General features: G+C 38.0%; 1 protein-coding gene across 2 annotated transcripts in view; it reads left to right on the top strand.

The window, feature by feature from the left end:
• Positions 1–16983, top strand: part of disc1 (DISC1 scaffold protein) — a 56202-nt gene that overhangs the window by 15456 nt on the left and 23763 nt on the right. For both annotated transcript variants that reach the window (XR_004337872.1, XM_032553635.1), the window contains exons 8-10: positions 2150–2252; positions 2432–2620; positions 16557–16617. Coding sequence is in view for 1 of the 2 variants with exons in the window: in XM_032553635.1 (XP_032409526.1) it covers positions 2150–2252; positions 2432–2620; positions 16557–16617 (353 nt within the window). In the remaining variant the exon portion in view is untranslated. The remainder of the gene's footprint in view (positions 1–2149; positions 2253–2431; positions 2621–16556; positions 16618–16983) is intronic.

Genomic DNA, 16983 nt, shown 5'->3' with positions numbered 1-16983 from the left:
TCTGAGCCCATCAATATCTGCATCCCCTGTCCATTGTCTTATTGATATGAAACTTTTACCAGCAGTTTATAGAACAAGTGTGATTATGTAGAAATGTTTTTCCAAGTTTGGAGGGGAGAAGAGAGACCGACATCACTTGCAAAGGGTCAATAGTGGTGCTTCTGTGTGACTATTTGGTCAACTAAAGCAAGCAGAAACCAATAACTTTGAATGGTTTCAGGACAGGAAGAGGTGTCAGACTTTTCTATGTGAAGCGTTTTTCTCCCGTCACACTGTCCTTCAGAAACCCATCATCAAATCGCTGGTTGATGCTGAAGCTGCACTTCAAAGAAACCTAGAAGCTCTTCACAAAGAGACGCTTCTACCCCGGTTACCATTGTTGTGTTGGAAATGGAAAGTTTGCTTCTTAAATGAAATATCCATCATGTTGAAAATGGCACACCTGCTGTGACAAAACGATTGCAGGCATGAAAGTAACCCTGGCTTCTCTCCATTGACATTTTTTTGCAACAACAACTAGCAAAGAGCTGCATGTTTTGGAAATTAAATCACAAGTGTTAGAATTATTACAGTTTGAAAGGCACTCCAAAGTTGTTTCCAGTTTGTAGACTGTGTGAAATTAAATTATTCAAGCCTGTTTTGCCGGATTTCTGTGCGAGGAAAACTCCCAGGAGATGTTCTGCCTTTGAAATACCAATCAGGACGACATCCTCTCAGAAAACTGTGTCAGATTCAGGAAGAAAAGGAGTCGGAATATCCAGTTCGAGTTGTAAAAACAATCCCTTAAAAGAAGGAGGTTCATTGTGGCAACAATACAGTACTACAACAAATATTGCCAAATATTTCTGGTCTAGTTTCTTAGTACACTTGGAATAAGGCAAACTAACTAAAAAGTAACTTTTCAAACACATATTGGAACTTGTTTTGAGTAAATAATTCCTTAAAATTGATGTGAAATACTGGCTCCACTGGCAGATTATTTGACTTATGGGAAAATGTCTTGTAATAAGTGAAATAATCTGTTGGTGTAAGTGGTACTTTATCATCAGTATTAAAGAGTTATTGACCGCCGGACATGTCCACACAAAGATCAGTGTTATGCGTACGCATGCTCAGGAAAACCATGGTCACATCAATGTGCTATTCTGTTCGATTGGGGATCAAAATTTCAACATTTGTTAAATTTTCAGGACTGTAGTTCGCATTCACACTATACTGTGTCAAATGACTCAAACTAACTGAAAAACCTGTCCCCCCCATCGTCTGTGGTGGCTCTGCACCAAGAACTACTGAAGGAATAGACACAAAACCTTATTGATATAATCTGGAAGTCAACGGATAAAAACTGCTTTGATTTGATTGCTAAAATAACATTTAAGCACAGAAATATTATCTCGATGAGTCTATTTATGCCTTCCTCTAGAGTCTAGAGGGTGAAACTGTAGAAAGTTTGGCCCCCAGGCCTTGAGTTTGACACGTATTGTAGGTGATTTGAAGCTCACCAGCAAGCCAAGAACTATATTACTAAAAAAAACAAGCTGGTTACACTCAAAACCTTTCCAGTGTGACCTTAAAACAATTCTGCAAAGAAGAGTGGGCCAAAGTTTCTCCACAGTGACTTGTTGGCACATCCAGGGGAATTACTCCTTCCTCATAATCATAACTTAATAACCGCATTTTGAGTTTTCTAAGCTAATATTTGTCAGAGGAAATCCGTTAGGGCCTAAATGCTTTTCTGAGCACCGTATTCCGCTTTGGTCACAGTGAAGCAGAGGTTTAACGGATGTAGCGAGTGAGAGCAGATGGAGGCCAGAATCCTCAGCGGCCGCATCTCCATCAGCCGCTGACATTCAGCTTCCTTTTCTCTCTGACCTTCTAATGATATCTTTCATAGAGATTCCTCATACCGCTGTCCCACCCTGTTTTGTTCTTTCTAAAGGTTACAGACAGGTAACACGTTCAATGTTGATTCACAGCTGCATATTCCAAGCAGGGCGAGCACAGAAGGATGCAAATGCACCCGCAGAATGGAGGCAGAGGAGGAAATGAGCATTGCGTCCTGTGGGATACATGTGCCCGCAAAGGTTTTGCTAGTTAGCACCATCCCCCCACTTTCTACTTTCCATCATCTTCTCCGTTTTATCCCCAGGTGGTCATGAGTCAGAGGCTGGGCAGCAGCCTAAGGAGGAAAGTCAGCGAGACTGAAACGCAGCTCTTGGCTCTGCATGAAGCCAAACTGGCGGCCATATCTGGTAACTTTCCACTCAACTCCACTCCGAAAAACATCCCTGCTACATTACACATCCTTTATTTACCCCATTTACTTGAATGGCGGCTTACCATTAGCCGCACTTAATTACGCCATTAATGATGAAAAAGCTCATTAATGGGCGGTGAAAGTGTAACGTCCTCCTGTGGTGCGCCCGTGCAGGTAATGACTTCGGCTGTGCCAAGGAGCTGAAGGCGGAGATGAAGGCGGTGTACCTGGAGCGGGACCGCCTGGAGGTGCTGGCCAGGCGGCTGCACAGCCTCAGCTCGGGCAGCAGCCAGGAGCTGGCCAGGATGAAGGAGCAGCGGCAGCAGCTCAGGCTGGAGCTGGAGCACAGGGAGGCCTTGCATGGTGAGCACTGCCGGTTACCTGGAAATACTGATTAATAATTACTTCCCCAAGAAAGTAATCCAGCTACTTTACCAACTACTTATTTTCAAAAGCAGTTCGTCACTAGGCCTAAGTCTCAAATCTCTGCCTGGATATTTTCTTTAAATGTCCTGTGAGTAAATATGTTTGCCCATTTCTCCATAACAACTGGAACTTTCTATATCTAACAGTTATTTACAATCTACTGTCTGTTAAAATGGTATTTCATCAGATTAAATTGAAGTAAAACAAGCTCCCTGCATCGGTGGGAGTGAAATTGCCGTAATAACTCAACATCGGCTGGAAAGCGCAACGTCTCGCCTTTCAGAAACCGTTGAAATTTTTCAGATGGAGGAAAGTATTGCAGAGTTACGGTACCGCAAAGCTGGCTTGTAAAAATGTGTCGTTGGCGACATATTTTGGCTGATGAGCGTTAATTACTTTGTTACTTCTCAAAAAATGACACACAAATGCTCAAGGTGCGCCAATAAATTGGTCCCGATTTCCTTAATCTTGAAAGATTGGTGATCAGCTGATGCTTAAATGTGAAGCCAGTCTTCTCCACCGATTTTATCTGCATGTAAGGTCTAAATATCAACCACTGTCCTCTTCTAGAGAGGTTTGACCGACAGACCAGGTCATTTCCCAACGTTTGCAGATAACAATCTTCACCCCGCTGTTGCCAATTCAGTAAATTTCTTGCTATATTTGGCAACACTTCAGACAAAAAAATCAGAATCAGCTGATTTTTAAACATTGGTAATTGGTGCACCCCTACTAAATATGCAATTAAAGCAATAATTTTATTCTTTCTGCATATTCCATCATATAGAACTAAATCAAATGAAACGATTTCCTTTTAAAATTTGATTTGTTTTGCTCTTTTAACTTTATGTACATTGCATCATCAAAACTGAATAATGCAACAGTCTCTTTTAAAAAAAAACAGAATTATGTTAAATATTTGAACCTATTCACTGCGTGTTCAGCTATATTTTCAGAAAATTAAGTCTGTGAATCTGTATTTCATTTTATTCCACCATATAAAATACAAGTAGTTTTGTGTTTTCACTCCTTCATATAAATAGATGCAAAATACCGCAATTAAACAAAAATAATTAATGCTCCATGACTGTCTCTATACATACAGTATCTATTTACAATGTGAAAAAGGCAAATCTTTGTTTTGCATAAATCCTGCCAGTGACTTACAGTTACACCATTACATAACAACTTTATAAAGTTCACACCATAAAAGATTTAGTGGTTTTGTGAAACTTTTTTTTTGCATAAAAAGTCAAATTCTCACTCTGTGTGCATAAAAACATTATCTTAGAAATTATTGATGCCCCCAAAATAAATTTAATTTTTAAATTTTGCTCTTTCTAGATGAATATTTAATGATCATTCAGGAAATTTTGCTGCTTAAATCTTTTTTGCTTTCAGACTGAGAGATGAGGCTTTCTGTAACATAATTACAGTAGAGATGTTGTTTGCTCCTTCATGTAGATCCTTTAAAAACTTAATTAAAAGTTTAACTTCATTAATTAAAATTTTAAGTTAAATTTGGAACAATTCAGAAGAGTTTGGTGCCAGGAAAGAATCTACTTATAAGACAGGAAGGAGTAGCTAAGTCTACTTTCTCAGACTTTTCTTGAATTGAAAGCAACTAGCTTGCTGCTGAATGATTAACAAAAATGTTTTGAACAAATAAAGATTTAGTTAAAACTGAATTTTATCTAAGTTGATTCAGGCTTAGTTAGTCTTTCTTACATTCTGAAGCTTTTGCCTGCACACAAAATCACATTGACACTTAAGATATTATTACTTTATATTTTTCTTTCCACTTCCATTTGTTTACCATTTCAAAACATATTTCTGCCTCAGATAGCTGCCTAAGTACATTTGCTGAAATATTATTACTTGTTACAACTATTAACATTCATTTAATTTAAGATATTGGACAATCAAGAAAACTGTCTGGTATACTATGAGGTTATTTAGTTCTTTCTAATGTCGCTTGCAGACATTTTCCAACAATCTTGCTCAAAAATAGGAAGGTATTAATGTCAGAAATATTTTCAAATACTTTTTTTTTTAGTTTCTTCACTTGACAAATATAGCATTGAGTGGTTCGAAAAGCAAAGCTGTTTGCCTCATCATAAACTGAATAATACTAAGAATAAAATCCATGTTTGTGTGGATAATGTTATGTTAATGTTTATTTCTGTTTGTGTTTCAAATATAAATGCAAAACAAGATCTGGTTGGATTCCAGATTTCTTCGTAATATCTTGTTGATGTGCTTCAAAGCAAGGCACTCAACCCCAGGTCAGTTCAGTTTAATTCAAAAAGACTTTATTTATCCCAAAGAGAAACTAAATGTTGTCGTAACTCACATCATGCAGCACCTTCAAAGAGTCGTTACGGATGATGATGCTGAAAGTATCTATGGAGATATTTCTGGTGCAAAAGTGTTTGTGTCTTGTAACTCAGAGAATTTGTGAAGGTGAATCAGGAGTTTTGCTTCTCTGAGTGATAAAGAAATCTTCACAAGTTGTTTTTTTCCAGGCATGTGGATTTGTTTTGCGCCATTTGCTTTGGATCATTCCAGGCAAAACTGGAAGATTTTATTTAACGGGTGACTCAAAGAACTTCATTTGTGTACTTGTTTGTCAGAATTTGAAGAGGTTTCATTTTTGTTTTGTTTTTATGAAAGACTGAAAAAAATACTTCAGCTTCACAGTTGCAGTGCACAAATACTTTTGCACCAAAATACCTCAATAAGGATTTTTGGTAGCTGTCAGTCTTCCAACAAATCTGAAGGCGCTTCTGACCGAAGAGTGTCACTGTATCACAGTTTCATGACTGTCCAGTCAGTAAAGGCAACATTTCACACTAATATTACACCGATGACATCATCAGTTGTTGGTAAGCACTACTAATCCACCTCATTTGCTTTTGCCGCTCCACTTCAGAGCACCGTTTGGTTAGAAATCCGGCCCTAATCTCTCTGCTCTTTGGCCCTCCTCTGCATCCAGAGAGCTTAATTTTTTAAGTCCACTGGGATTTAGGGACAGAGATCCTTTATTTAAAGGATCCAAGTTGCAAAAACAATACCTTGTTGTCACGGTTACGCATCGTAACTACTGACCAAACGTAAAAAAGACTGCACAAATCTCTCCAACTGACAGCAGAAGGAATAATTATGCAAACATGCAACAGTTTAACCAAGAAATCTATGAATAACTGCTCTGAATTTTGGTTTATGAACTAGTTGATGGTGGTTGATATGGCTAAAAAAGCTAAGTTCAGTCTATTTCCATGTGCATCCTTATAAATGCCTTTTTATCCTTGAGTTTTCTCATATTTTTTCGTGTTTCTTTTCTTTGACAAGAACACTTATTAAAGAAACATTTCTGTTGCTTCATGCAGAGCACGTAGTTTGTATTATCAGTTTTTAAAGCTGTTAATGGTTATGTTCTATAACCATTTTAATGCATAAATATGAATAACTGCATGCAACCTTAAAAATAACCACCATAGATCTTTTTTTAACTGCCTGCAGGTAAAAGAAAACTTGTTTTTTAAAGGATCTTTCTTTGTCTTTCAAAAGCAAAATTCAAATGCGAGTCATGAAAACTCTTTAAATGCTGCCACACACTGTGAGGACATCAGTGACTTTTCTCCAAACCTGAGAACTGGCAGAGGAAGAGGAAGAGGAGGAGGCAGTGGCGGTGGCGGTTGATGATGCTGAGCCTGTTACCTTGGAGTCCCCCAGTGCACACATGATGCATCAGCGATCGGACAGTCTGCGTCCAGATCACAGACCCCGAACGCTGCATAAATACGGGGCTTGCTTTTTAGGGTTGGGGATATTGATTCGGCACGCTGGCGCTGGCAGAGATTTAAATGGGTTTTGACGGCACCACCTGCAGTGCTGCTCTCTGTAGTCCATCAGTCAGACAGATTTTCTAAAAAAGGTCACTTCGCTCTCTCTGAGGCGCAGAGATGAGAGAGCAGAGCGGAGAACAGCAGCTGTAGATCTGGGTTCTCCTGGAAACCTAAAGATTAAAGTCACACATCAAATATAAATGTTTAACATCTCCATAAATTAATGTGTAGTTAATTCTTTTGTTTTGTCTGGCTGCACCCTTTCCTGTCAGTAGAGGGCACTCTTTTGTTGTAAGATTTCATTCAGGATGAATTGCATCCTCTTTTTCATGGTGTATTCCTGCTTCAAAGATATTCAAATCAACTATTATCACTTAATTTTGTCAATTCCTTTCACCCATGCATAAAATTCTGGCTCGCGCTGTGATTTCTGGAGCCCAAAACAACTCGTCCCGGTTGCATTCACAACCCTGATCCACATTGAGCAACAAAGACTTGCCCAGCTTCAGTGCATTACAGTGCAGATCTTAGACAAACAGGCTGGGGAAAACCAGTGACATGATAATTCTGCGGCCAAACAAAGGAGAAGCAGTCAGGTGGGTGTTACATCACAAAGAAAACGGCGAGTTAATGGCTGGGTGTGTGTTCTGATCAAATGCTTAAGTGGGTGTGAGCGCTACGGGCACAAAGTGTTACAGACACCAAGGAAAGGGATTCATTAAATTGTCATCCTGTTTGGTAATAAGCAGGTTGGCACACCCTGACTGGTAACTGATAGCAAACGGCACGTTGCTGTTCTTAATGTGGACTGGATTAGGAATTACTGTCAACATCTAGATGTTGAGCTTTTGCTAACTGGAGCATTTGTGGTTGATTCTTGTCATCTCCCCTGACAAGAAAACCATACGTTTCATTGTGGAAAAGCTTTTTGTCTTCACCTAAGCTCTGGAGGAACATATAGTTCAGATAATGGCGTCATGCGTTCGTTCGCCACTTCGGCATGTTGGAGCTGCTGGCCGGGGAGCCATTAGGTCCCTAATTGCTGCTGGCGTTGAGTGTTGATGAATACCAAATTGAAGGTTTGATTCCCTGCTGACCGTGCTAGCGACGCTAAATTTACAAATAAATAATTGAAAGGCTGGGAAAGATGAGTAAATGACCCTCAGAATGGGGGTTTTTGAACTTGGAGTGCTTTCTTTTTTATTTATTTTGGAGTTTTCTTATAAAAGCATTTTAAATGGCCTCAAGTTTAATACAATTAAGTCGACTATGAGAGTTTCTTTATGTATTTTAGGGGATTTTATGTAATAGAATAACATAAAGTAGTACAGGACTGTAAATTGGAAAGAAAATTATGTCTAGTTTTCTTTTTTTTAAAATTTGAACTAATTTATTTATTTCACACAGGTTTTTTAAAAACAAGAATAAATAGCAATCAGTAGGACATACATAACCAAGAACAAAATATTTGTTTACCACCACTTTTCTGTTTGGAAAAATTTATTTGACTCCTGAGTCAATTGAATTTTTTGCCTTAAATCTTCTCTCTATCATTCAGATTAGATTAAAAAACATACATTTTAACATCTTACCACAAATATTCAATTGGATTTAGGGTTGGAGTTTGACTAGGCCATTCTAACTCAATTTTTTTTTTTTAATCTAAGCTGTTCTGTTGCGGCCCTTAAAGAGAAGGAGGCATTAAATTATGAAGTCAAATTTGAAACATAGCATTTTTATAATAACTGAAGGTAATATATTTACTTTATTCTGCTGTAAAGTGGCTGGAAAACACAGAATACTTTAAGGTCAGCTTTAGTTTTTCAGCACACAGATTTTTGCATATTGGGCAGAAAGTTTAATTTTTACAGTAGATTGTTGCCTTGTCTTCTAGAAAATCTATACAGGTTTTCTAGCAATGGTTTTTGTCTTTCAGCTCTTCCATAAAAGCCAGATTAGTGGAGTCAAGAGAAACCAGAGGCATCCCACACTTTTGACATTTTTCTTTATAAAAGCTTTTGGCAAGATGTATAAGAGAAGCCACTCTTTCTTTTTTTAAACTGAACTTAGTGACATAAAGTGAGTCTCTGATCTGAATTTTTTCATATTGTCACAACATCCTGGTAACAGCAGAAATAGTTGCCCCCTTTATATCTGGTAGCTGTTTTGCAGTACTCAAGATATAGTAATGATACTTCAAATATTTAATTTCTCTTTGGGATCAATAAAGTATTTTTGAATTTGAACTCGAATTGAACATGTTTTACTAGAGTAACAAGTGAAATGTAGCCAGCCAAGAAGTTATTTGTAAAGACTCTATTCAAATAATGAGTAACCGATCAAATTGTCAATCATTTAATATTTAAAAACTGCATAATCAGATGGACTAAAATATAAAGTTAAGTGGAAATTTTGGTATTTCAAGGACTATAATTCATATAAGTAACAAAAAGTAACAAAATCAGGCAAAAGACAATTTTTCCAAATCAGTTTTTCTTAACAAATTTGAGCAAAAACTGCAAGTGTGTGTCTTTGTTGGGTGAATTTTTAGTTAAAAATGTTTTATTTTTCATTCAGTGAAGTAGAGAATCCAGACATTTTACTCCAGTAAAAGTTACTCAAGTAAATGTAATTGAGTAAATGTAACTAGTTACCACTCAACTTTGCTCTCGGTGAAATATTTAAACTCAGTTAATTAAGTGCATTTAAGAGTTTACGTCACTGGTTGTAAAGATAAATTACTGAATGAAAATGAGACCTTTGTTGAGAAACTAAGGCTGTGAATTCTGCAGCTGTGTCTTAGGAAGGGGTTGGCTAGTAATTAAAGTAAGATACAAACACTTTTTATGTGGTTTTTATGTTATAAAGTGGCGGTACAGTAGCTGTTTAAAGTCCATTTTGACACAGTGTGACTCTGCTGGTGCAGGATTTTGCAACCTATCCAGGTCAAACTCGGCTTAAGCAGCTGAAGTGCACATCACAATGCTGTCAGTCCACGTCATTTAACAAATGCAATTCCCCACATGCTTCTGTGGCACTAGAGAAGGCGAGGACGTACGTGATTTATTCATGACCTCTTCTTCTTTCAGGGTGCTCCTGGTGAGTACATGGTGGAACATATGATAGCGCTTCTCCTAAAGAGCATTTGAATGACTGAGACAGTTTGAGCAAAAAATAAATATATTTCTGCTGTAGGTTTGGACAGGATGCTGCACGGAGGTGATTCTGCATGTGGAGTAATAGACCGTGTCAGAACTAAAGGAGGTTTATGATTATTGTCAAACCACTTCATACGTCAAAAGTTAAATGCTAAACCATAAAACGTCTGCCACTTAAACAAGACGACACACACCGGATAACTTTTTATTGTTACTTATATGAATTATTGTCATTTTTGTCCGTAAAATACCAACATTTCCACTTAACTTAATATTTTTGTCTGATTATGTAATTTTGGAATACTAAATGATTGATATTTTGACCAGTTACTCAATACTAATAAATTAAAAATTAAACAAAAAAAATCTATTGAGTGCCATAAATGTATAGACAAATTATTGGACAAATAAAAAGAAAATTGCTTAAAGAAACTGAAAATATGTAATAAAATTATCAAACGACAATGTTATTAAAGTCTGAACTTGTTTAAAATCATAAGTATTTTTTTCCATAGTTGTGACAATTTAATAATTTATTATTTACATAAATAATGTGGTAATGAGGAATAAAAATATCTATCTATCCATCCGTCCATCTGGGAAAAAAACAATCCATTAAAGTAACCATTTCAGTATCCCATTGATTGATTGATCAATCAGAGGTTTTTTGAGTCACAGGTAAAATAATTTTATGATACATTACGTCATAAGAGGTTTTATTGTTGAATTTAAACTATTGATTATGAATACAAAGGAATTCAAAATGTAATCGTTGATTTCCATATTTAATTAAATAAGGCATTTAATACATTACTGAGAATGGATATTTCTTATCAGTTGCATTTAAATTGTAAATAAATAATAATAAAAGTTACTTATCTGTTAAAGTATAAATAAACTCCTGGTTCTGTGTAGACAGAAATTTTCCTGGGGAGAGTGACTGTGCCAAATTCAGAAAAAAAAACTTTATTTTGAGAGAGTGAATTAGCTTGGATTTCCCGAAGGAAGCCAGAGAAATAATAAGATGTGAGATTAATGGAGCAGGATTGTGAGCAGGTGGAGAGTTTTCAGTGTTTCTCACTACATATTTGGGGGAGAGTTTCCATTCCCAGACTCGAGTAAAACATCTTGGCAGCCTGCAGCAGTCGATTTTTGATTTCACTCTGCTAACAGAGGTGGAACAGGACAGACAATAGCAGGGAGAGTGTTTCAAGATTACACCCAAAGCCGAAGAATTGAACTATTTTTGGACAAAGTGTTGCACATTTTTGCAGACCAGCGCTGGAACATCACAGTTTATCGATTGTCTGTCAGATATCCGCCTGCAGGTCGTTTCCCCTCTCAGCTATCCTGCTGTGACGTTCGTATACAATCATTCAACATGTCTGCATGTGCTGACTGAGCGTTAGTGCAACCCGCAGTGCTTCTGCTCCCAAACATCCTGAACTGAGCTGAAATGCATTAATCACAGCTCTGCTCATTTATGAAGCCTTACATACTCTCTCCTACATTGTTATGCAGACATATCATCTGTACTAGTTTGGCAATTTAATTTATGTCAAAACATTAAGATTACTGTTGCTTGTGTTCCTACAAAGCAGTGAAAAATGTAAAGCATAATTAAATTTAAGTCAAAAAAGATGTCTAGATGCTTATATTACAGATTTATATGCTAATGATAGCAGGTTGACTCACAATGCTTTGCACAAGCATTCATACACATTTACTGTTTCATCTCGATGTATTTTATTGGATTTTTTATGTGATTGACCAAATGAAGGTAGTGCAAAATTGTGAAGAGGCAGAAAAGTCCAAGACACAGCAAACATGTGGAAGAGGTCAGATTAATATAAAAAATGCTATGTATGGGAGAAAACTCTTCTCAACATCAGCAGCATCAAACGTTCCAAATAAAATGTTTGGAAGAGAAATTATTACACAGCAAAACATTTGAAAGTGGTTTAATTTGATAGCGAAAGTAAACCTGCTGCCTTGAAAATGCAACAAAAAGCTGCTTTGGTTTTAACTCAGAAATTAAAGTTCAGGAAGTTGATTTAACAACAAGAAACAAGTTGTCTAGACATTGTTTTTTAAGTTCATTAATCTTAGATTGTGAGTTTTAACTTAATGCTGCAATTTAAACTAAATAATAATAAAAAAAACTGTCCTCACCTAGTTAAAGAGCACACATTTCTGTGTTACTTTACTCACACGATTAAAGTAAAAATAATTATTTTACTTTAGAATAATTAAAATTCTTATTTTAAATCACATGAACAAAATTTCTGATCTGATAATGAATTTTATTAAACACCCCAATGAATTCTGCTCAAAAACATTTAGTGTGAACAGGACATTAAAATAAACATTTACCTTAATAAAACACAAGAGTCAGATCCATCTCAGGATACAAAAACCCACCGCTAAGCATTCTGGGAAATAGTTTCCACTCCTGTCTGTTTCTTCTTTCAATTTCTGGTTTATTCAACTCTTGGAGGTTTGACAAAATCAACTACTGTAAGTTTATCTTTCACAAACTTTCACACATTTATGTTTAAAATCTAAAACTCGCTGAATTTATTTGACTTAAAGAACAGAAGACAGTAGGCAACTAAATTTGGCTCCAATGTTTTACAGTGTACTACAATAGATTTGTGACTAAAGTAGAGTTTTACTTTCCTGCAGGTCAACAACCTTTGAAAATACAACCTGAGAAATAGTGGATCAAAGCATAATTAATGTGTTACAGTGGTCTAGTTAAAGTCCAGACCCAAATTCAACTTAAAAACTGTGGATGGCCTCCATCCATTCCTACTGATTTGAAGCCATTTTGCCAAAAGAATGGGTAAGTTTGTGCTTCATGACAAAGAGCAGAGAAGTTTAACTCTGTTACGGCTCTGTTCATCATTAGGATGCAACAACCTGAGTGCAGCTCATTCTCCTGATCTCTCAGAAGCATCCCGGTTCTGTTTGTGTTCTGAACGAACGACCTCTTCCCAGTTTGGCCGGGGCCCTTGGCAGCAATCAGCGATGTCTGACGCCTGCTGGGATCACTGGGGGCGACGGCAACCAGAGCTCATGAATTTCCAATGCAGCCTTTCTCTCTCTCTGAGTGGCTTTGTGGAGTTCCTTCAGAACCAGAAACACACCGCTGCGCGTGTCGCCGAGTAGCCGAGTGCCTCCCTCTTTAGTGCTGATTTTATCCGCATGGCCTGCCAACGACGGCAGCCTCCCGCAGACGTACAGAAAGTGGTAACATCGCCCGGTGCGCGCAGCGGGGGGAGAAGGAAGGAGGGGAGGGGGTTCTATTAGGGGAGAATAGTTTTTCCCCAAATAACGGCTCTCTAACCCAACTGGTTGCCATGGAGACAGGGTCATGCACAGAGTGTAAACATGGGGAGGGATTTTTGAAAGAAGTTATTATGCAAAATTTGCATTTTGCATGTTTTTGTACTTCCATTTGTACTTCCGTTTCTACTGCTATCAGGAACAGCCCAAATGCTTGAAAAAAGAAAACACCCAGCCGTTTTTTTGGCAATAAGTAAAGAAGCACCCATTACTCCTGTTCTCGCCTACCTGCACTGGGTTCCTGTGAAGGTTAATTTTAAAATTTTGACTTTAACTTTGAAGGCCATCCACGGCCAGGTTCCTAAATACATTCATCTTTTAGCTTCATCTAGAACCATGATGTCTTTGAGTCAAATGGGGGCAGATTTCTTTAAGAAAGAAGAAACAACTAACGACATTTTTATTCAGACCGGAGGTTTTTTATAATTGTTTTATTGTTGTTATTTTTGTTTTGAATTGTCCTGTGAAGCACTTTGTGATCTATATGTCTGTGAAAGATGCTATAGAAATACAATTTTACTTACTTGAAATTTTATGGTGTCTGGAAAATGAACCATTTCAAAAACCTTCCTCATTCAATGGTCACTGAAGCGTTACCTAGGAACCCCAGCCAAGCCCAGCGCCGTTACCTAGCAACCCCAGTAGAACTCCTGCACTTTTGGTCAGTAGGTTTTACCGATGTATGAGCTGCACAGTGGCATACATGTTTTGTTATTCACTTATTGTTCCGAAACCCTTGCTGCATTCTTCTTGGTTGTGCAACAAGAATGCTTTTCAAAGATTTATGGCTGTATAATTGTGTATCTGTTTACAGCCATTTTCATCTGCGAGTGTAAACGTCAAATTGGGGGAGCTCCAAATGGGCAATACTGACTAAAATCTCATTATCTAAGAATGATTTTGTGCAGAAAATACAATAGAAATGTTTCATATAGACCATAAATCTATCCTAACATATTTACGTAAACAGTCTTTAAGTAAACAGTTGGATCTGTGACTCCTTTGATATGTATCTGGTTGTAAATAATTTTCTGAATCGAGTTTTGTCTCATGAAGAGCCTGCTTTGTCATTTTGCATGTGCATGCTCTGTGCCATCCAGCGTCAGGCTTCATGTCTGCATGCATTATTCAGCAGCTATCCCGTTTCAGGCTGCTTAACGGGGTTGGCATGAATGGAATCTGACAAGAGAGACTCTGTCAGGTGGGACAGGATCTCTGCAACGCTGCAATTAGGTGATGGGTGGCAAGTGAGCTGTCTGGATCACCTGCACACACACTAAAGCCTTCACAGGCCTGACTCTGTTAATCAGATTTAGTTACTTTAGATGAAAAACTTTAGGGAGAGATTCGCTTCTTTGCTTACGCCTCCTCGTAAATAGCCCTACTGTCTCCAGCTCTGAGTTATTTCAGTAATCTGTTTTAGTGGGTGTGTGGAAGTGTGTGTCACAGCCACTTTCTCCAAGACATTTCCTTTTCTCCCCGCTGAGCCTGGCCCCGAGCCTGTCACATCCTTGAGCTGAAGCTGTCTAATAACCATCATCAAGACAATGATACAATTATAACTCAAACCTCTCTGTGACTCAGATCGTCCAATTAGGTGACGTTTTTGGTGCGGATTCTGCTCAGTATGAGAAGGATGAGTGGGATTAAACTGAAGTAGTATCCACTCATATCCATTTAGACTTTAAATTAAGTGCTTTCTTCGTTTTGTCTGTGAGAATACCTTCTCAAAGTTTTTCTGTAAAACTTTTAATGGGTTTTCTAGAAAAAGCAAATGTATTTATTTGCTTGGACATAAAGGAAGTGAATACAAAACTAAGTTGGACAAGACATTCCTGAAACTGCAAGAGTACAGTGTCTTATAACAGAATGTTTATTTGTTCTGGGAGAAAATTGATTATTTTACAAGCATGAAGTGTTAAACACATTCACAGATTTCTTAGGTTAATCTCTTTTGGAGCTCAAACCTCAAGTAGAGCGTGGAAAAACTCAAAATGAGTCGTGAAGTTTTGAATTTGGGCAATCTCAAAACTGTGTTTTCACTACTAACTACACTGAAAAAAGAAAATATACATCCAACTTTTAAAAAATTAGTTAATTTGTTACATGTAATCAAATTAAGTTTGTCAAACATACTTTGTTTACTTTTTATAAACTTGATATATTTACTTGGACAAACTAAATTTGGTTACTTGTAACACATTAACTCAATCACTTGTTTCCTTTTGTCAGTGTAGAAACAACCAATCAGAAACAGGAGGAGGGTCTTAACGCTGTGAATCACAACCTCCTGTGATGCTGCTTCTCCCCAACAGCGGATCTTGATGTGAATGCTAGGCTAGTTAGCATAGCCACCCATGGCAGCGGAGAAACGGTTTTCCTGTTACAGTAACTTGTTTCTCTGCGATAAGCACATTTTACAGCGAATACATGAGGTTGATTGGCAGCGCTAAGGCCCTCCTCTTGGTTCTGATTGGTTGTTTTTGGTCGGGAACGATGCACTTCTTCATATGGTAATAGCAGTTTTGGGAAGAGGTGGAGGAAATTGATCTGATAAACAGTCACGACATACCGACAGTTTTAATAAATATGTATAAAAGATTTTCTTTTTAAAAGTTACATACTACAACTTTAACCAAAACATTTGGTAAAAACAGAAAAATCTTTGCTAAGATTTTGTATTTTTGCACAGAATCTTAGCAAAAACTGTTTATTTTGCTAAGAAAAAACAATTCCACTCTTAAACATATTATACAAAGCTAAAAATAAAATGGAAAAGTGTCTAAGAAAAATTGTTAACCCTAACAACCCTAAATATGTCTAATATAAGTTAGAATCCATCGTTTCGAAGGGGATTTTCTGTCTTTTTACCCTGACGACATCACTAAATTGGCTCGGCTATGATCTTCCTTTTTCTTTTTGTGCTTAACTACATATATGTGGAGCAATTTGATTAAAGTGCATCCTATTGTGTTCAAGGGTCTCCTGCTGTGTGGGGCATATTCTCATGTTTCATACATGAGCTCATTAACGGTGCTCAGATTGCCCTCGTCTCCAAACCGAACGCCGTTCTGCGTCCTCCACCTGCCTCCTCGGGCTTGGCTCTCCGCTGGCAGGAGGGCACAGGAAACGGCAGCATAAGCTACCCATCCATCCATCCGTCTTGTGCCCTGCAGAAAATCTGGCAGGTTGAAAGGAGCGGCACCATGATGAAACCCTGAGTCTTCCTCAGGCTGTCTGAAATTTGATTCCCTCCTCAGATGTGTGCTAGCATAGCGAGAGGAGAACCAGCTGGTTCTTTGTACTGTTTCAGTTTCTCTGCACAATGCCGTTGCCAAGTGCGATGATGACTACCTTTCCTGAAAAGGCCCATATAACACAGCTAATGACAAGTGGGTTTTAATAGTATTAGCGCCATGATTTGTTGCTAGGATACCACATCTCTGCCAATAAAAGCTGGCGAATGAAAGTGAAAGTGACAATATGCGTTTTCCTTTTTGTGCCTTTGTCTCCACGCAGAAAGCCGGCTGAAAGAGAACGCCGCCAAGTATGTGGAGCTGCTGGAGGACAGGCTGCAGAGGTATGGCTGCTCTTTTTCTCCGTGTTCCTCCAGTGGAAGACATAAACAGAGCAGAACCCTCTGAGGAATTTCCTCTCACCTCCGCCGTCCTCTAACCAGATCGCCGTCTCCTCAATGCATCACCTCACAGACAGCTCCGTGCAGTCACACCTTGTTGTTTCCCAGAGCCGCTTTCTCACATTTCACTCCGTCTCTCACCTGCACTTTGTCTTCATCTTCTCACCCTCTAATGTATTTTATGTCTTTACCTTCATTTCTATCTTCCCTCACATTCTTCTCCTCCAAAGAAACTTAAAAGTGGATCCTCCTGTTGTGTTTGCTCACACAGGTAGAAAATTTGACATGCAGAGTCAATAAATTCAACAC

This window comes from Xiphophorus hellerii, chromosome 22 (genome assembly GCF_003331165.1).
Source record: "Xiphophorus hellerii strain 12219 chromosome 22, Xiphophorus_hellerii-4.1, whole genome shotgun sequence".
Classification (NCBI taxonomy): domain Eukaryota; kingdom Metazoa; phylum Chordata; class Actinopteri; order Cyprinodontiformes; family Poeciliidae; genus Xiphophorus; species Xiphophorus hellerii.
This window is presented reverse-complemented; position numbering and strand designations above follow the sequence as displayed.